Source organism: Lathyrus oleraceus, chromosome 3 (assembly GCF_024323335.1).
Source record: "Lathyrus oleraceus cultivar Zhongwan6 chromosome 3, CAAS_Psat_ZW6_1.0, whole genome shotgun sequence".
NCBI classification, from domain to species: domain Eukaryota; kingdom Viridiplantae; phylum Streptophyta; class Magnoliopsida; order Fabales; family Fabaceae; genus Lathyrus; species Lathyrus oleraceus.
Genome location: NC_066581.1, coordinates 183514670 through 183535479, shown reverse-complemented (window position 1 = coordinate 183535479; position 20810 = coordinate 183514670). Strand labels below are relative to the sequence as shown.

Below are 20810 nucleotides of genomic sequence, written 5' to 3'. Positions count from 1 at the left end.
ATAGATTTAATTTATCTTAAAATATTTTTATCTAACCGTATATATATTTTTAAGATTTAATGGTGATGCAAGAATCGTTTTTATTATATTATATAAATATTTTAAAATCTTCAATTGCGAAAAATATGGTCGTCATGGTGTAATCCCTCTTCTCATATTTTTAAAATACGTATATTTAATTATATTTCACCAATTCGTTATTTATAAAAATATTTTAAAGAAAATATAAAAAAGTAAGTAGTAATTTTAATGGAAACAGTTTTAATATACATAGAAATTAGTTTCCAAAAGGAAAATAATATATTTCTAAATGTTTAAATTTTATTTTTTTAATTAATATATTAAAACACTTAATTTTTTATTTATTTAATTCATATACATTATCATTCTAAAAAAATTATCATAAAATGTTTAAATTTTTTTTAACCTTTTTATTGTCTATGAATAAAATGGTAATAATCACAATAAGTTTATAACACAATTATCCAAAATCCAAAAATCCAAAAATAATAATAATGAGAATCCAAATTCAAAATTCCAAATGCTTTTCTAATTTTGCATTTACTTCAATTTTACATTTAGTTCTTGTAACGAAATTTCCTCCACGTTCCAAATCAGCCGTAAAGAATGTGCGTATTTTAGTCTAATATTATAATTGATTTTTTTTTTCTTCCTACTTTTTTTCTATTAAACCTTTTTGGTCGGTCCGAATTTCCCTTTTTACCCCTGTCAACTTTATTTTTGTATTTGTATCGTATTGTATTTGTTTTGGTTTTCACTTTACCAAGTTCTCAGATTCTTAGAGACAGTACCAACCTATAGTGCCTAAAAAGCAAAGCATAACAAAAGTGAGAGAAAACAACATTGTCCATATGACACAAGATCTAAAATCAACATGGGATGAACTTGTTTATCGATGATGCTGTTATTTGGAACAAAATGGTTTCATCAAGTGTTTCTGTAAGTAATTTTAACCTGAGTTATGTGTTTATTTTTGTTGTTTATTATGTACTACTACTAATAATTACAAGTATTGATCTCATTTTTAATTAAAAAATGAAGAGAAACAAATACTGATTTCTTACGTTATTTTATCGTTTGAACTTCAATTATATGACAAAATCCATCTCATGATCTTCATGAAAAATAATGAGAGCAAGTTTTTCTTAATTAATTTTATTTTTTCGGACTAATGAAAATTTATATTGTTGTTTATTGGTAAAATTGTGATAACTTTACTTGGAATTCTGTGTTTGAGCAGTACTGATTCTGGTGTGTCAGTTGTTTGTTTCTTCATTCTTGGAATTTGAGACTTGAGAGAGTTTAAAGGTATTTTATTTTATTTTCTGGTTTTGTTTCTGATTATTTTATTTTTATTTTGAAGAGAAAAATAAAGTTGGAAGAAACGGTAATTATGTGATTTAACTGAAACTGAAACTGAAACTGAACCATTTGCATTCCTAGAGAAAGTTTAATTGATCAGTTTTTTGTGTTGTTGATGTTGTTACAGAAGCAACAAGGATATTGATTGTGTTGAGTGATTCTGGTTTTTTTTTCTGAATATTTGGTGGATCAGTTTACTTTCAACATCAGAAGAGACAGTGTTGGTAATGACTTCTCTGTCTCGTAGTGATTCTAATAAAAAATATTCATGGTGGTGGGACAGTCACATAAGCCCCAAGAACTCAAAATGGCTCCAAGAAAATCTCACAGGTAAATGCATAATCTCTGATAATTTGGTTACAAAAAAGGTCATACATATTTCAGTTTCACTCTTTGCATTCATGTTTAAACCAGTTTTCTGTCCCTGTTGCTACAATTTAGTGGTTTGCTATGTGAAAGTTTTATGCGGGTGCCAGGTTCGATCCCGTGTGTGCACGTGTGTGGTCGCTCATTAAAAAAAGTTTCCAATTTTACTCACAATTCATGATGCACTCTATTTGGTACATTATCAGGGATATATGGAAGCATTTAACGAAATTATTTGTATGCATCTTTCTGAACCTTCTTTCTCGAGCACATTAATTCATCATAATGGTGTCTGATATGATTATGAACAGATATGGATGTCAAGGTGAAGCAAATGATAAAGCTTATCGAAGAAGACGCGGATTCCTTTGCCAGAAGGGCAGAAATGTATTACAAGAAGCGTCCAGAGCTTATGAAGTTGGTTGAAGAGTTTTACCGAGCATATCGAGCATTGGCTGAGAGATATGATCATGCGACTGGAGTGATACGTCAGGCCCATCGTACGATGGCTGAGGCTTTTCCAAATCAAGTCCCACCGGTATCAGCAGACGATTTACATGCCGTTTCTTCCATGGAGATTGGGCAGCCGCGTACACCAGATTCTACCTGCCACTCACATGCATTTTCTGACTCGGATGAATTGCAAAAGGGTGATTCTACTCATGAAACAGATATTGCAATGAGCAGAAAGGGTTTGAAACAGCTTAATGATCTCTTCATGACAGGAGAATCAGTAAGTCATATAAAATTTGCCGAAGGACGTGCTAGAAGGGGGCTTAATTTTCATGACACACAGGAGACTAATGGAGTAAACAATGGAAGCCATGAGAATAATCTCTTATCGGATTCCGACCGGATGACCAGAACCGAGACAGAAATTTTGGCATTAAAGATAAGCCTTGCTAAACTGGAAAGTGAAAAGGAAGACGGCTTGATTCAGTATCAGCAGAGTCTGGAGAGATTATCTAATCTGGAATCAGAAGTGTCTCGTGCAAGAGAGATTTCTCAAGGACTTGATGACCGAGCCAGCAAAGCCGAAGCCGAAGTTCAAACCTTGAAAGAAACCCTCGATGAATTGCAGTCTGAACGAGAAAATAATCTTCTTCAGTACCAGCAGTGCTTAGACAAAATATCTACTCTGGAGAAAAATATTTCTTCCGCTCAAAAGGATATAGGAGAATTTAACGAACGGGCTACCAGAGCTGAAACTGAAGCCGAATCCTTAAAGGCTGACCTTGCTAGATTAGTTGCTCAAAAGGAAGCTGTCCTTTTTCAGTATAACCAGACCTTGGAAACATTGTCAAAACTAGAGGAGAAATTAGTGCAAGCCGATGAGAATGCAAGGAGAACTAATGAGCAAGCGAGTATAGCTAAAAATGAAATTGAGGACATGAGATTAGAAATTGGTAAACTTACCAAAGAGAAAGAGGATGCGGCTCTTCGTTATCAGGAATGCTTGGAGATAATTTCTAGTTTGGAGCATAAACTCTCTTGTGCCCAAGAGGAGGTACATGAGCTAAATTGCAAGATAAATGATGGAGCTCAAAAGTTACATGTTTCGGAGCAGAAGTGTGTTCTCATGGAAACATCAAATCACACTCTACAATCTGAATTGCAGTCTTTGGCACAGAAGATGGGGTCTCAAAGTGAAGAACTTAGTGAGAAGCAGAAGGAATTGGGTAGATTTTGGACTTGCATACAAGAGGAGAGGATGCGATTCATTGAGGCTGAAACTGCTTTCCAAACTCTTCAGAATGTGCATTCTCAATCTCAGGAAGAACTTAAATCTCTTGCAGCCGAGCTTCATAATAAGGTTGAAATTCTCGAGACAATGGAATCACGTAAGCAGGCTTTAGAGGACGAAGTACACGAGGCCAAGGAGGAAAACAAAGTTCTAAATGATCTCAAACTGTCTTCATCTTTGTCTATGAATAATTTGCAGGATGAGATGTTAAATCTCAGGGAAACAATAAAGAAACTCGAACTTGAGGTTGGATTGCGAGTAGATGAAAGAAACGCTCTTCAGCAGGAAATTTACTGTCTTAAAGAGGAGCTGAATGATGTGAACAAAAGATACGAATCCACGGTGGAGGAGGTCAGATCAACCGGCTTAGACCCACAATGCTTTTCCTTATATGTGAAGGTATTGCAAAATGAAAACTCAAAGCTGAAGGAAACAAGCGAGTCTGAAAAAGTTGAAAACGCAGCTCTTAACAAGAAACTGGAGATCATGGAGAGGCTTCTGGAGAAAAATGCTAATTTGGAGAATTCCCTTTCAGATTTGAATGCCGAGCTAGAGAGTGTCAGAGGAATGGTAAAGGTATTGGAAGAAACTTGTGAATCCTTGCTCGCGGAGAAATCTACCCTTGCTGCTGAGAAGGCAACCCTGTTTTATCAGTTGCAAACCACAGCTGAAAAGCTGGAAAAGCTTTCAAAAAAATATCACATTTTAGAAAATTCACTATTTGATGTGAATGCCGAGCTTGAAGGATTAAGGGTAAAGTCAGCGATTTTGGAAGAGACTTGCCTCTCACTTGACCATGAGAAGTCTAGTCTCGCCTCTGAGAAAGAAACCGTAGATTCACAATTGAACATGACTCGTCAAACACTTAAAATTCTTGAGAAACAACATAGTGAGTTGGAACTGCAACATTTGGAATTAAAAGCAGAAAGGGAGTCTGCACTTCAAAAGGTGGAAGATCTACTGGTTTCATTATATGCTGAAAGGGAAGAACATTCTAGAATCGTGCAATTGAATGAAGGCCACTTGGTTGAGAGGGAATTTCAAATTCATATTCTACAAGAAGATGCAAATTACCAGAAAAAGGAATCTGAAGAGGAACTGGACAGAAATCTACGCACTCAAATAGAAATTTTCATCTTGCATGAATGTATTCGTGAATCGGAGAAAAATAATTTTTCCCTTCTAGTTGAGCGTCAGAGACTCTTGGAGGCATCCAACATGTCTGACAGATTGATATCTAAATTGGAGAATGACAATGTTCAAAAGCAAGTTGATGCAAATTTGTTGTCTGAGAAAATTAACGTGCTAAGGATTGCGCTGCTTCAGGTGTTAAAAACTCTTGACAGTAACAGTGAGCATTTGCCTGAAGATAATGTTAAAGAAGACCAGAAGCTTCTGAACAACATACTCGACAAACTTGAGGAGAAAGAAAATTCTTTTGTCGATGTTTTTCGTGAAAACCAGCAAATGACCATTGAGAATTCAGTTCTTGTTACATTCCTTAGCCAGATGAAATTAAAGGCCGAAAATATTGCAACAGAAAGAGAAGCTCTTGATGGGGAGTTGAGGATCCAGTCTAAGCAATACATGGCATTGCAAGAAGAGGTACAAAAGACGCTAGAGAAGAATCAGGCATTGAAGTTAACAATAAGCAGAGGAGAAGAGAAAATGGAAGTAATGACAACTGAAAACTTGATGGCACTTACTGAACTAAACAAAGAACTGGATAAACTTGTTTCAGTAAATACCAACCTTGAAGAGAGATTGAAAGTAGTGATGGGAAAATCAGAAGATGTGCAAATGGAAAACTCATATCTTAAGGAGTCATTTGTAGTGTTGAACACTGAATTAAAATTAGTTGAATCTGTCAATGATAAGTTAAATTGTCAGATTAGGAATGATAAGGAATTATTGTCTCAAAAGGAAAACGATATTTTGGAAGCAGCAGAGATGTTTAGTGCTTTACAGGAAGAGAAAAAAGCATTGCAAATACTGGTGGTAGATCTGAAGAGTAAGTACGAAGAGGCGATGGCGATACTTGAAGACCAAGGCAGTCAAATTTTAAAACTATCCTCAGACAAGGATCATCAAATTGAAGAGCATGAATTCCTTTGTGAAGTGAATAAGAAGTTGGAGGAAGAAATGAGGCATCTGCATCAAGAACTCAGAGAAACTAAACTGATGGAAAAAAAGCTAAGTTATGAGAATGAACAATGGGAATCTCAGTCTGCTACATTCTATACTGGAATGCAGATTTCTACTGTCAATGAGACATTCTTTGAAGGGAAGGTTCGTGAGCTAGCGGATGCGTGTGAGAATCTTGAATACAGATGCAGCTCCAACGTTATGGAAAGTGAAAAGCTGAAAGAAAGAGTCGACAACATGGAAGATGAAAACAAGAAATTAAGGGTCCAATTGGCTGCTTATGTCCCAGCTGTCAGTGGTTTGAATGATTGTATAACATCCTTGGAGATGCAGACGCATGGTCAAGCAAAACCTAATGACATCAAAGAATCAAAGGTATTAACATACTGTCTCTAGTGTGATGGGGAAGGAAAGAAATGGAGTGTTTTTCGGATCACATAAACTAGTTGTGTTTTTTTACGATCGCCGAACCCTTGTGTGCTAATGACAGATCATCTGTGATAAAGTGAATTTAACTTTTGATCCCGCATCAATTCATTTTTGATATAGATAAATAACATAGTTTGTGTAAATCTTTGTTTCCAGGTTAAAAAGTTGGTAAATATAAAATACGCTGAAGGCGATCCACGAACAAGTGAAGATCCAACTGCTACGGAAACAGATGCACTTCCAGACTTCCAAGACATGCAGAAAAGGGTTAATGCAATTGAAATGGCTATAAGACAGATGAATGAAAGTTTCAAACCTAAGGATGAAATGAGAGAGATTCAAGTTTTAAAATCAGGAATCAGCTGGCTCCAAGGAAATGCTCAAGCAAAAAAGCATTCTACTCAAATGGATGAAGCCAAGGAGCATCAGTATGGAGCTGTTTATGGACATAAGACGAGAAAGTCATCGCAAGATATTCCTGTAACAGAAATCGAAGTTCTTCCGAAAGACATCATGCTTGATCATACATCTGAATGTTCATCGTATGGGATTAGTAGGAGAGGAGCTCATAAGTCTGATGAGCAGATGCTTGAATTGTGGGAAACTGCTGATCAAGATGGCATTATTGGCGTGACAGTTGGCAAGGCACAGAAGGAAACTGCACCTATTGGATACCAACAAAGGAGACTATCCAAGGAATCCAAAAAAAAGTATCCTTCGGTAGAGTCCTTGATTGAAAAGGAATTGAGTGTAGACAAATTAGAGATCTCAAGAACACAGACGCGGCCGCTGCTGCTTGAAGGCAATAAGAGAAAGGTTTTAGAAAGACTTGATTCAGATGCTCAAAAGCTGATGAACCTCGAAATCACCGTACAAGATTTGATAAACAAGATGGGCATTATTGAGAAGAGCACAACGGGAAAAGGTGTTGAGTACGATGATGTGAAAGGACATCTTGAAGCTGCTCAAGAGGCCATCACAAAGCTGTTTGATGCCAACCGCAGGTTGCTGAAGAATGTAGAAGAAGGAACTTCGTCCTTTTCTGGGAAGTCTACAACAGTGTCAGATGAGAGTGGAAGTAGCAGAAGAGTTTCAGAACAGGCTCGAAGAGGATCTGAAAAAATAGGACGGCTACAATTGGAGGTGCAAAGGCTTCAATTTTTACTTCTAAAATTGAATGATGACAAAGAAGGCAAAGGAAAAGCAATGATTGATGATCAAAATCCAAGAGTCCTTTTGCGAGATTATCTCTATGGTGGGACAAAGAAGAGCTACTACAAGAGGAAGAAGAAAGCCTCCTTTTGCGGATGCATACAACCTCCAACTAAGGGAGATTGAATCAGCAAGATTTTTAACATAGTTTAAAATACATGGGACAAATGATACATTAGCTTTCTTTGTAAACTTGCCTTTATAGTCTAGACATGTTTAAAGACCCTGCATATTTTACTATGGAGAGGATCCGGGGTTAACATAGTATTTAGATCCTGACATCCTGTTGTACATGTAGCGTACCATTCACTCAGTAGAAAGAGGCTGGGACAAAATTCTCGCCATTTCATTTTCTGAAAATCCCATCTTATTTTCTTCTTGGTTAGATGTGCAGTTATCGTTTATCGAGTAGTATCCTTTTAAGTTAAAACTTTTTAACCATAGCAGTGCTTTGCAATTGTCTATTCTGTTTGTTACGCTCGTCTCTTAGAAGTCGTTTGTTCCGCATAAAGTGAAATACAAATGAAGACATGATTCATTTTTGCTCGAATGTCATTGCTCATTGACAGCTATATATGCACACGAACATTTCTTCGAATAATAACAATAATTAACATTCACCAATAACACGGGGGTAAAAGAAGTTTTTTCTTAATCACAACTCTCATCCAACAAAAAAATGACAAGAAACTGTCTAAGTTCAACAACAGAATGCGAGGCCAGAAGTCAAATTCTAAATATGATGAACAGCAGAAGTACCATTAGCATTTAATTGCACTCCATATTGTAAATGTTTGGCCAAATTTTCTCGTACGGTCTTTCCTGAAGGATCAACTTGCTTGCAATACTGTTCTCGGTATCCTGAATCATGATGACCAGACGACGCAACATCTAGATGTATGGTGTCTCTGCAATCAATAACTATATTATGAAGCAAACAACAAGTCAAGATAATGCTTGGCAATTTCCTCTTATCCGGTCTCCACATAACCTTACTAAGGATCCTCCAACTTCCCTTCAACAACGAAAATGCCCTCACTGCAAGTAGTCTTGCAGCTTCATGTTTGCTATTAAAAGTGAACTGTGAATCTGATATGCCATTAGTTTCATAAGGTGTCATAAGCCACGGAAGAAGCGGATAACTGTACCCACCAACTACATATTCTCTCATCACATCTCCATCTAAAGTTGTTACATTTCCATTCAAACGCTCTCCATTTTGCGAGAGTTTGAAAAACGACGAACACTTCAATAATCTTGAAAACGTCATGCCACCAGGCAAACCTGTCACGATATCAATGAACCTCATTTCATGATCAACAATTCCTTGTAACAACATGCTGTAATTCTTTTCTTGATCACACCAATCATCCGAGGTTTGAACTGCCGGAAGTGTCATCATGACATGCGTTGCATCAATGGCACCACAGCAATTAGGCAAACCACAAGACGCTTCGAAACCGAACTTGATTTCCTGCATTCTATCAAAATCCGGCCAACTGAGATGACGTGTAGCACGTTCCTCGAGCGCTTCAATGAATCTCCAAGTCACCTGAGAAACCGTCGACTGACCGACTCCAAAAGAAGCTCCAACCGAGACCTGAGATTCACCAGATGCTAACCTTCTGAGAGCAATAGCAACCTGCTTCTCAACACTAAGAAGCCTTCCCTCGATATTGATAAGACCCGACGGCGGCCTCGAAATGAGATCCTCCCTTACAAGAGAACATATGTAATCAAATGTAGTCTTTGAAACTCTAAAGAAATACTTAAACCCTTGTGCCTCATCATTAGGTACTGAGTATCCTGTGCATCAATCATATATTATCAATAACACATCTTAAAAAATCAATTAATTAACTATAATGATGATATCATTGCCCTTTAATCCCTATTTTGAACTGAAAAAGGAAAGGGTTTTTTTCATTCTAGAACAACATGGTAAAAACAAAGATTGAAACTTTATAAGGAAAATGGAATGAAGAGAAAAGAGAAGATACCTGGGGCAGTGGAATTTTTGTGCCAGAAAGATTGCCACCAATCAATTTCATTGGGTTTGGGTTCAACAGGGACCACCAGGCTCACTTGTTTGGGTTTCTTCTTTGATTTCTTGTGAAGGGGTGCCATTGATTGATTTGGTGTTCAGGATAATGGGTTAAGCTTCAGCTGAGACAGAAGAGTTCATACAGTGATTCGAGTCAAGTTGAATTCTATTTAATGTTCACTCTATGTCTGTTTCAAAGACAGTGCAGTGGGTCTTTAGTTTTTTGGTTTTTGGTTCTTTTTTATTCTTGTCCTTTTCTAATTTTTGGGATTTTAGAATGTCTTCTATAAAGTTAAAGTATTATTAGTCCCGTGATTAAAATATACTTGCAGGCACTTACTCTAATTTAGTTTTTAAAGGGCCAAAATTTCCCCCGAACTTTATAATAATTAGTTTTTATTTTTTATTTTATTTTCAAACATACTATTTAATTGAAAAAATTATTTATAATAGTAATTGTTTCAGGTTGGCTAAATTAGTGATGCATTGCTTTAAAATCGAAATTAAAGGTAATTTATATCCAACACTCATACACCATAACTCAACTAAGCATCGTTTCTAAAGGATAAAATCGTGAGGATTCTCACATTCAAAGTGGACAATACCTCGTAGTCGCAGTAGCGCAAACTTAAGGTTGATTGGTACAAAAATGGAGACAATAACTTCGTTCACCGCACCAAAGAATTATGTCAAATCTTCTGATCATGTCTTGCCTCAGTTATCATCTATCAACGAGATCTGCAATGCCGCAACATCCACCATAGATCTGACACCATAGTGCCTCTTTCAAGTGTCAATTGACACCAAACTGCAAAGCAAGGATCGACTGGCGATAGATTTCCTAGATCGTGACAAGATAAACGAAGCTCCAAACGTCGATTTGCCGCTAATCTTAACAATCACCATCGCTGATCTTACTCTAACAGGTGTTAGCTGTGGTTTTCGACAAGTGAAAACCCTTAGCATACATGGGCAGAGTCGAAGGAGTCTTGGTTCGATCAGGATCTGGACTTAGCAAGTTTTCGGATGTAAAGAGTTATTTCGACCATGTGGAAGTGTTGACCGTTCAGTCCTTGCAATTGTGGCGAACTGGTCGGTATGGTGGTTATTTGGGCGTGCAATATTGCGTTCAAAATATTAAAAACTGCCTGTAGGTTTCTTTCCGAAGGGACACATGGAGTAAGCGTGGGAAAACATTGCATGCATAGTTTTATGTGACGTAGTTGGAGGATAGAGACGTTAGGAGCAATTATTTTCGTACTAGTATATATATGACTTCATTTTGTTGAATTATGGATGTTCATTATTTTGCAGAAATCTCACTAAAGAAACTCAAAGTATCAGCGCGTAGTGAAACGAGTCATTTGCTGAGAGAATGTAAGAATAGTTGAATTACCATTCTTTACTTTTAATGCAAAGTTGTTAAGTTTTACCTTCTCAATCCTTTTCAGTAGCTTTTAACATACTTTATTCAGTGTTTCCAATTTTTCTACCAATACATTCTTTTTTTAGTCGAAGTCGAAAGCGATCGCGTGAAAACGAGAACAATAAAACTAAACGGTTATTTGACATTATGTCCTAGGATTCACTGGTTGATCCTACAAGTGACGTAGTTGGAAACCAGCGATTGTTTACCATCAACGTAAACAAATTGGCACGTCCAATGAGATCTGTGCTAGTTTCCTAATTCTTATCCACGCGCGCGCACACACACATATTAAACTATTTTATGCTGACCGTCCCGATGTGTATGTAATCTAGCACCCATTTTTTGTTGTTAGAGATTTTGTGAAAATTGTCTCAGATGTTACTTTCAAACCTTGAAAAGAATCTAATTTCCATTAATCGTCAAAGTTATACGAATTTTAGAAAATAATTAGAAAATAGTCTATAATTAGTTAAATAAAACCTTAAATAATAATCTCTATTATTATAAAATATTTATTCAATTAAACTACTAATTAGACTATACCCTCGTTTATATTTGATAGGTTTTAAAATTTACCGAGAGCATTTCCTTAAAAATATTTTGTATAAATAAAATTATTTAAATATTATAACAATACTAAAATATTGATTAATTAAAATATTAAAACTAAAATTTAGGTCTTATAACGGGAATACCGATAACGAAGAAAAGTTAATTTTTGGATTTACACCAAACAAAACATAAATAAGATAGAAAGATATGTGTGAATGAAGATAGAAAGAATTTAGGTGTGAATGAAAATAGTAGTACGAAGTTAGCTATTTATATTAAGTTTTTGAAATAAAATATATATTTTTTATAAGATTAATGTGATAAGAAGACGAGTTGTTAAAGTAAATATAGTGTTGTCTTCCTATAATTTAAACAAATTATAATAGAGAGACGTGTATGTTTTTAGATTTATGACTCAAAATATAATAAATGTGGATCATTTTGATTGATCCAACAAAAAGAATATAGACTCTTGAGATGTTTATTAGAGTTATTATTCATCAATTTATCTTGATTCCCACAATTTAAACATTAGTCATATAATTATATATATATATATATATATATATATATATATATATATATATATATATATATATATATATATATATATATATATATATATATATATAATTAAAGGAGTATAGTATTAAATAATTAGAGAAGAGAAAAATACATATGCCACTTGACGTGTAGTATAAGTGTGTACAATATACGAGCTCCTCAAATTTTTTTGTCACATTAGAACACCTATCATTAAAATATGTTTTCTTGAAAGTATAATATATAGTTTGATACATAAATGAACCATAAAGCATAAAATTTGAATGTATACCCTATTAATTTTAGTAGGAGATTTAGTCAAGAAAACAAGTCATTATAATATATGATGATTAAAATTATAGATGTGGTATAAAAATATTGATACTTGTTTCTTAAATAAATTCAATTGATTTAAGATGTTAATGTCGAAGTGTAATTACTTCCTCATATTTTGAGAGAAAATAATTATTATTCTTTTATAAATAAATTTTTGTTTTCAAGTCCTTCCAAAGTGATAAAAAAATGTTTAACACAAAAAACTATCATTAAATAAAAGAATAAAATACTAAAAATTCAAGTGAAGTTAAATCTATTAAGTTAAAAAAAATTGGATGTTACATTACTACCCTTTTAAAAAAAATCCGTCCTCGAAATTTAACATATCTAAAAAAAGGTGAGGATATTGCTGTTGTATATCTTCTTCCTATTCCTACGTGGAATTGGTGGTAACTTCGTCCCAAACGATCATAACTACTTATATCTCTTTTTCATAGAGTTCTTTGATTTTATGATCTATGATCTTGACAGATAATACTTCAAATTCTAAATTATCTCTAAGCTCAATGGTTTCATGTTCAATGGTATGAGAAGGATCAGTATAAATTTCCTTAATAGTGACACATGAAACACGTCGTGTAGGTTAGACAAGCGGCAAGGCTATATGATATGCTACTGGTCCAACACACCTATGAATCTAGAATGGTCCTATGAATCGTGACGTTAATTTTCTAGTTTTTATTACTCGTCCAATCCCAATTCTAGGAATAATTCTAATAAATCATGATCTCTTATTTCAAATTTCATTGTCTACTGCACGAATTCTGATCCAAAGATTTTATCTTATCCCATTTCATACCAACATATGGGTGTACGATATTTTCGTTCATACAATGTTTCATATGGAGTCATGCCAATGCTTGAGTAAAAGCTATTGTTGTAGCTAAATTCTATAAGGGTAGGAATTCATCCCAACTTACTTTGTATTCCAAAACGTAAGCTCTTAATATATCTTTCTAATGACTGAATCATTCGTTCTGATTGACCATGAGTTTGAGGATGATGAGCGAAACTTAACCTCAATTTAGTTCCTAATCCTAGAGAGATAAACTTAAAGAGACAAAGAGATAGATTCTTAGGATTCATTGTTCTAAGAATTAGAAGACATTTGGAGATATCTAAGGGAATTGAGAATTACTTTTAACTACTTTGGATTTGTGTGGTTCATATATTAAAGAAATGTAAAATTTAGAAGCACTTGAAAAGAAAATAGAATATATTCTTATGAATTTAGAAATACTATTTTTTTAACTTATCTTGTAATCTCTTATAACAAATCTTAAATTATAGTGAATGATAACCGTTATTTCTTTCAAAATAGACTTTAATCGTGTATATCTAATCATTATGTTATTCTTATTCTTGTGAATCTTACACTCGATATAACAAATTAATTTTTCTTAAAACCGTTTAATTTGATTATTATTGTTGTTTATCTTACATCAAATTTTAATATATTTGATCTTTCAATTTTACAACACGGATTTATTGTCGGTGGACAATGCAAGACATAAATTTCTTGCCTTTTCATCACAATTTGGATAATCATTATTAGTTTTTGTCAAAGCATTCCATCAATATTCCTATTTTACATGCCCAGAAAGTATTTTGCATCTTATATACTCTTCTTATTTTGTGGACTACTACATTTGAAATACAACTTAATTATGCTTAGTTGTTTCGAAATAAAATACAATGATAAGAATAAGTATGTATCTTCCAATAGAGACTCAATGAATTGTTATAATTTCTAACTACATTTCCAATTTCATAACAGCTACTTTCCATTTGAAAACAGATCATAAGGATACATAAATATTATTCAATAGCCTTTGTTGAAAACATTCTTCCAACTCAAGATGCAAATTTGAGAAACTTATTAATTTATAATACTCTACCACTCTCTATGTTTCACTATATATTCTGTAGCATGATTCAGAAACTATCATGCCACATATTAGTAGCTAAGATAAACTCTAATAAACAATGCTTCTTCTCACACATTATTCAAACCTTCTGATTCATCTTTCATGGGGTTAGCCTTTTGTGTATGAAGCATGAAGCTGCTGCATACTCCAACAGCCTCTTCAACTGTCACATAAACCCATTTGTGTCCTATTTCATCTAGGAACTTTGATTTGTTCAGCTTCTTCGTCACCTCGCTTCCCGGATTGACCAAAACGAGCTAAAACCATAGGAAAAAATAGTACGAAAAATCAGTTAATACTCGCTCGATATTATAAAGTGACAAATAATTTGATATTTAAAAAAACTTAGATAAAAATGAGACGCCGAATAATTACTTGTAGTCCTGTTCTGTCAACCGACTTCTTGAACTCTTCAAGCATGCTTATTCCACTTGTATCAATGTTCGCAACAGCTGCGAATCAAAATAAACTTCAAGTTAAACTCGAAATCTTTTGAACCAAATTGTTAATTAATCTCTTAATCACTTTTTTTATCTAGAACTTACCTGTCATATCCACTATAACATACTGCAAACTAGTACTTCCTGCACCTTTGATTTTCTCTTCCTCTTCATTAATCCACCTTGTAATCCTATAAACAAAAATTTCTACTAAGTTTACAATTTTTCGAATGCAATTCTTTTCTTCTCTTTTTCATACAACTAATTAGTGTTTCACCTCTCTCTTAAATAGCTTGCATTTGCAAAGTAAATCGGCGCGTCAATTTCAAGAATTAGTATTCCAGGAACATGATGTGCATTTGGATAATGTTCTACGTTTCTGTATGCCGATGAATTCGGAATGTTTCCTAAAACAAATGTTCTAGGCCTTGCTATAAATAAAAGTACTCTGAGTACAGATATTGCAACCTGCATATTCACAAAAAGCATATATTAGTTTCAATAAGAACAGAAAAATGGCTTTAAAAAAAAAAGAGCATAATGATACATACTGCTAGTACTAAGCCAATTTCAACACTGCCAAAGACAACTCCAATATACGCACTGAAACATACTAGAAAATCAAATTTATCGATTTTCCACAAATGGATTGCGGCTTGATAATCTATGAGTCCAAGCATTGCAGATACGATTATGGCGGATAACACCACTAGAGGTGTGTAATGGAACAAAGGTGTTAGGAATAACAATGTCAACATCACTGCTATTGACATTACAATGTTTGATGCAGCAGTTTTGCAACCAGCATTGTAATTCACAGCCGAACGAGAAAACGGTCCTGAAACAACAGGTTGAAATTTGTTAACAGTTGACGCGGATACTAATTGATACTAATTGATGACGAAATTTTTACCTGTTGTGAGGTAGCAAGAGGTTAGTGAGCCAAAAATATTCATGGTGCCAATAGCTATCATTTCTTTATTGCCATCAATATGGTAATTCTTGAACATTGCAAAGCTTCTTCCTACTGCTATTCCTTCCTGCACAATCATGAATTTGGTTTTCAAAACCTTGTTGGCATGATTAACTATAAAGAACGGACACCAGAGACATGATATCGGTCGTCGGTACTATTAGAGAGACAAATAATGAGAATTGAGATGTACTTACTGCAAGAGCTATTATACCAGTGATGAGTCCAGTTTTGATGGCTGTGCCCATATAAGGTGACACAAACACTAAATCTGTTGCTGAAGGTGGATTTAGCCCCTTCTTCAAGTTTCCTATCTGAAACATGATTACAAAATACAATAATAATAATAGTGTCACTTAACTTAATTTTTTTGTATAAAAATCTATATAATTCAATTTTGGTCTAGAATAAAATCTTTTGAAATTTTGTACAAAAGAAACAGAAAATCTTTTGAAATTAACTAATTTGTTTTTTTGATAAATATATTTTATCTATCCATATCACCGTATTAATTGTTATAAACGGACCTCTAATTTGGTGTTAGGTGTAAAATTGTTTTATATTAATATTGGATGTCTATTAAATCACAATTACTCCCTCCGTAAAATAAAATATTTTGTTGCAAATTATACCTAAAAAACATCAATTTTATTTTATGAAAAAAAAGATATGTATTGTTTAAAATAATTTTACATTTTCAATCAATTATCATCCTATATTTTGTTAAATCACACTGATATTTTTAAATTAATTGTGTGACATAGCTGAATGTTGAATTCCTATTAGATAACAGTGTAAAATTTTTTACACTCAGTATTAATTTAACCATTTTATTCTAAAAAATTTATCATTCTCAAAGTAAAATTAAAAAACATCAATTTGAACCAATTGCATTTAATATATTTTTCTCTCAATTTTTTTTTTATAAAAAACAACAGATCAAAATTAATTTTACATTTTTCCAAAAAAGACACAAAAATTGAAATTAATGTGAAATATTCATCTTTTACTTATAACTTGGTACAAAGTAGGTACTAATTTTGTATTAAAATAATAGATTAAGGTCATGTTTGGAATATCTTTGTGACGACAGTATTTAATTTTTTTAATCAAAATAGATTATGAAAAAACATATATTGTATACAAATAATTTAATCTTTTAACTTATGAAAATTTATCCTAAAGTACTTAATTTAATAATCACTTGTACTACAAACTATAAAGTAATTGTTTATCCAAACATGCTTTAATTGTTATAAGCTGATATAATTAAAAAAAATTGTACATATATTCAATCAAATTATGTGTCACATTCTAAATATTACTTTGTTGTTTTAATTTTTAAAATATGACTACAATTATTTATACGATGATATAACTAGATACATCTATAACTTTTTTTTTATATCAGTCATGCATTGAAATTAAATGGTTAACAAAATAATTTTTGATACAATAATACACAACCATAACGACAACAACAAAACACTATCTACAATAAGTGAATGGGCCCAACTTGAATCGTACCAATGGGCCCAAGTAAAATGCCCCATTTAAACATGAGATTGTGACATATGAGGCATAGTGTGGTGCTGTCTGTCGTGATTCAGGGTTCAAAAGGAACTGTACTGATGACCCCACAGTAGGGAATATTTTTGGTTACAAGTATCATATTTTTAAAGCATGAGTTAGAATCGATAAATATCTAAAAATTTGAGAATATTTTTGTATTTTTACATAAGTGGTTCTAATATATAAGATGCATCTTAATGCCATATCGATATTTGTCCTAGTGCCGTGTTTGGCCGTGTGAGAGAAAATCAATTATTATGAAATTAATTGATTAAAAAAAAAGCTAACCACTTGGACGCCGTGTTTCTCAGCGTGAGTTAGATAAACCAATATACTTCCCAATATCACCGACGTGAGTGGCGCCATGGCTGACACCCAAAAGAACTTGGGTTGTCGTTTGCTCTGTCATCATCACAATCACAAATAAACAAGATTAATCATTAAAATATTGTGGGACCCATTATATTACCATAAAAAATAAAAAACAAATTCTGCACATAAACATGTACAGAAGAACTACAAAAATGTAAAAGAGATGAGAATCATGTGGTGTTAACAATATATAGCCATGTAAGAGCATCTTCCATGCATAATGCATCTATGTTTTGCTTTTTAACTTATAGGACAAGGGTCCCACAATTGTGTTAGCATTTGTCTCAATGTAAAAGCTTTTCTTAATTATTTATTAATTAAAGGTTAATGTAGAAACTATACTTAGTTATAAATATAGTCTATGGTGTAGTATACTAATTTTTCATGGCCTTAGGTGGGAACATCACCAAAAGAAGGATCTAATGTCAATTACCTTGAAAATTCGCTAACTTTATAAACAAAGCATAGTTTGGTAAATAAAACTTGACAATGTAAGAATAAGTAGGTTTTGAAATTCCAATCCCAAAGAATTAATTAACTAAAGCAAAGAATATGAGGTTAGGAACATAATCAAAGGTGTGTGTTAGGTAGTAATTCTTACGAAGTATCTTGTAACAAGGAGGAAGAAAATAAAGCAACATCCTAACACTGCACTTTCCCACCTCCACTGCAGTAGATGAATAAGAAAACAAAAAATTGTGTAATCAGGAGAACAATAATGTGTTGTCTTATTGTATTGTAGTGGATGAAAAATAACACACACTAGAGTGTCACGAGGTAACAAAACAAATAGCTAGTAGCTGTTTATGGATATAATGTTTCAACAACTTGTATATATGTACCTCGTGAGTTTGGCTAAAAACAGAGTTCATAACTGACACAACATCAGCTTTATGTGTGAATTTTTCAAGTCCTAAAATCGATTTTAGCTGTTGGAGACAAACTACTGTAGCTGCTCCTCCCATGAACCCTACTATCGCTGCATGTGATAGAAAATCCACAATAAAACCTAACCTGCACCAACACAGGCTTATTCATTCATCATTTAAAAAATTAATTATGTTAAGTGAAGGAATAATTATACTATAAAGATCAATCATTCATACTCATGCTTATTTAAATTTATTTCGGGTATGTGATAGTGATAGTACTGTTGTACATCAATATATGAAAACTGGACTGAAATTATAGATCAATCGCACTTAAGAATTTCATTTATATTATATTAGAATGTTTATATACGTGGTGAATCTCATAATTGCCAAAATACAAAATGGTTTTGACAAAACAAATTATTAAAAGACAAAAAAACTCCAGCGCACCTCATATCCAATTGGTGAAACATTATTCCACCAATTTTCCTTCTGTTTGTTTATAAAATTTTACCAATAATATGAATGAAATACAATATATTTTATAAATATTTTGTTAGATATTGATACTCATATTCATCATTTTATGATAAAAACGAATACCGTGATCGGTATTGTAACACTTATACCTATCAAAATCGCAAAAACTTTTACAGGATCGAGCATAAAACCTTAGTGCATATGAAATAGTAGTTACCTAAAGAGGCCCAGTGATAATTGTAGAAGTCCTGCAAAGAATGTAGCAGTGAAAGCAAGGTGAAGAAACAGCGTCGGATTCTCGGTCGGACTAACTTCACGACCCAACATCGACGCCATCAGAAGCGATCCAACCGCCACAGTTCCCACCGCCAAATCCCTCGAGCTACCCATCATCGCATAGATCAACGGAGGTATAAAGCTTGAATCTGCATTCATTCATCCACACATACGATACAACCTTTAATTTCCTTTCTAAACTCTTACCTACTTGAAGACGCAAAGTTCAATATTAATTTATATATACTCACAAAGTCCAAGAATCGGAGGAAGATTCGCAAGCTTAGCATAACTAATCCCTTGAGGAATAGCCAAACTAGCAATGGTGATCCCGGCAATAAGATCTGACTTCAAGAACGGAAGAGTATATTTTGGACCCCACTCCAAAATGGGCAGAAAGTGTTGAAGAGCCAGCACAAGCTTCTTAGAAGCTGGTTGGTTCTTGAACTTTCTCAATGGATCATCCGGGAATAAAGTCTCTTTCATAGAATATTTCAGAGACTCGAAAAACGGTTGCGGTGGCGGAATAGCCACACGGTGAACACTCTCAACGTTCATACCAGAAGAGTAAGAATCATAGTCACCATTACCCATTTCTTAAGATGATTTTGAAAGTGTATTATAGTATATAGTTATTATAAGTATGTAACTTAATATAGAAAGTTTATAGCTTGTAGGGTAGGACTATATATATATATATAGATATATTTATACATATGATACCGAAATAATGGCGGTTTTGTTTTGAATAACTAGAATCATAAAAGGGTAAGGGATGGTTGGATTGAGAAGAGTTGGGAAGTGAGAAGGGATAAGGAAGAAGGAAGAGGAGGCAAGTTACACAGATGTGTTTGAGTTTGAGAGAGTTGTGAATTATGGCATGTATTTATATTAACAAGTTTTTGACTATGTGATGTGTATGGTTGGCGAATTGGAATTTTTGTGTTATGGGATATGATTAATTAATTATTGTTTTATAAGATTATTATTAAACTAACTTTTTTTAATGAAAAAAAAAATATAGCACTTGAGTTGTCAATTTCATAGGGTCTTTTGAAATTGGATATTACACTCCATGTTTAGAGGTTTAAAATTTTACAATATTATTTAGCCTAAAATAAATAAGTCTCCTTGATAAAGAAAACCCAAAATCAAAGTTGAATCCAAATCCAAACATTTTAATCCCTTTTTTAAACAAGAATAATTATTTGTTCCAAAAATTATATTAAAAAACTAAACATGTTTATCAAGAGATAATGTTTTTTTTTCAAAATTTAATTAATTTATTTTTGTAAAAAAAATAATTTATTTAGGATTAATTTTGCATTTTTTCTAAATAAATATGGTCTTGAATTCCCTTATCTAAGCCTAAATAAAAATAACATTATTAAAAAAAATTGATTTTTTTCTTTTCTCACTCCTTGAGAATCCTTTTGAAAATCTAAAAATATCTTTTTATTTTTAAAATTCAAACATTGTTTTTAAGTGTTTGAATTCTAAAATCCGATCCTTCCATAGAACCCACAAAAGCTCTCCTCTTATCCTCCTCTCTTATCTATTTTTTTTATCCTTAAAGCTTCAAATATGAAATATATACATTACTTTATTTTGACATTGGTTGTTGGAACCATTAAGTATTAAACTATTTAATGTTTTAATACATATGACTTCTTGTTGATTCTTTGAGTTCTTATGTTTTTACAAGTGGGAACAT

General features: G+C 33.1%; 3 protein-coding genes across 5 annotated transcripts; 1 reads left to right on the top strand and 2 right to left on the bottom strand.

Moving 5' to 3' along the window:
- The first annotated feature begins 774 nt into the window (after positions 1-774).
- Positions 775-7639, top strand: LOC127126127 (protein NETWORKED 1D). Of its 2 annotated transcripts, none has more exons than XM_051054994.1 (5): positions 775-960; positions 1262-1329; positions 1577-1713; positions 2061-6013; positions 6224-7639. In XM_051054994.1, the coding sequence occupies exons 3-5, from the start codon at positions 1611-1613 to the stop codon at positions 7403-7405; spliced, it is 5238 nt and encodes a 1745-aa protein (XP_050910951.1). In that variant the 5' UTR covers positions 775-960; positions 1262-1329; positions 1577-1610; the 3' UTR covers positions 7406-7639. The 2 variants fall into 2 exon arrangements, with proteins under 2 accessions (XP_050910951.1, XP_050910950.1); XM_051054993.1 differs by having other exon boundaries at positions 1511-1713.
- Positions 7640-7853: 214 nt separating this feature from the next.
- Positions 7854-9522, bottom strand: LOC127126128 (protein ANTAGONIST OF LIKE HETEROCHROMATIN PROTEIN 1). Its single transcript, XM_051054995.1, has 2 exons — positions 9280-9522; positions 7854-9085 (listed from the first exon to the last, which is right to left on the bottom strand). Exons 1-2 carry the CDS (start codon positions 9404-9406, stop codon positions 8013-8015), a joined length of 1200 nt encoding a protein of 399 aa, XP_050910952.1. The 5' UTR covers positions 9407-9522; the 3' UTR covers positions 7854-8012.
- A 4427-nt stretch (positions 9523-13949) lies between these two features.
- LOC127126126 (sulfate transporter 3.1) lies at positions 13950-19961 on the bottom strand. 2 transcript variants are annotated; one of them, XM_051054991.1, is made up of 12 exons: positions 19348-19961; positions 19038-19245; positions 18311-18482; positions 18070-18135; positions 17385-17498; positions 15722-15838; positions 15465-15591; positions 15103-15389; positions 14829-15019; positions 14657-14742; positions 14487-14563; positions 13950-14368 (listed from the first exon to the last, which is right to left on the bottom strand). In XM_051054991.1, the coding sequence occupies exons 1-12, from the start codon at positions 19688-19690 to the stop codon at positions 14180-14182; spliced, it is 1977 nt and encodes a 658-aa protein (XP_050910948.1). In that variant the 5' UTR covers positions 19691-19961; the 3' UTR covers positions 13950-14179. The 2 variants fall into 2 exon arrangements, with proteins under 2 accessions (XP_050910948.1, XP_050910949.1); XM_051054992.1 differs by lacking the exon at positions 18070-18135.
- Positions 19962-20810: the final 849 nt, after the last annotated feature.

What these genes read in the sequence shown, in the direction of transcription:
- LOC127126127 (XM_051054994.1), top strand. Translation starts at nt 1,611, where the DNA reads ATGACTTCTCTGTCTCGTAGTGATTCTAATAAAAAATATTCATGGTGG. An exon ending in GCTCCAAGAAAATCTCACAG is followed by an intron (nt 1,714 to 2,060) that starts GTAAATGCATAA and finishes GATTATGAACAG; the next exon opens with ATATGGATGTCAAGGTGAAG. An exon ending in ATGACATCAAAGAATCAAAG is followed by an intron (nt 6,014 to 6,223) that starts GTATTAACATAC and finishes CTTTGTTTCCAG; the next exon opens with GTTAAAAAGTTGGTAAATAT.
- LOC127126128 (XM_051054995.1), bottom strand. Translation starts at nt 9,406, where the DNA reads ATGGCACCCCTTCACAAGAAATCAAAGAAGAAACCCAAACAAGTGAGC. An exon ending in CAAAAATTCCACTGCCCCAG is followed by an intron (nt 9,086 to 9,279) that starts GTATCTTCTCTT and finishes ATTGATGCACAG; the next exon opens with GATACTCAGTACCTAATGAT.
- LOC127126126 (XM_051054991.1), bottom strand. Translation starts at nt 19,690, where the DNA reads ATGGGTAATGGTGACTATGATTCTTACTCTTCTGGTATGAACGTTGAG. An exon ending in AGAAACACGGCGTCCAAGTG is followed by an intron (nt 15,839 to 17,384) that starts GTTAGCTTTTTT and finishes ATCATGTTTCAG; the next exon opens with ATAGGAAACTTGAAGAAGGG. An exon ending in TTGACAGAACAGGACTACAA is followed by an intron (nt 14,369 to 14,486) that starts GTAATTATTCGG and finishes CTATGGTTTTAG; the next exon opens with CTCGTTTTGGTCAATCCGGG.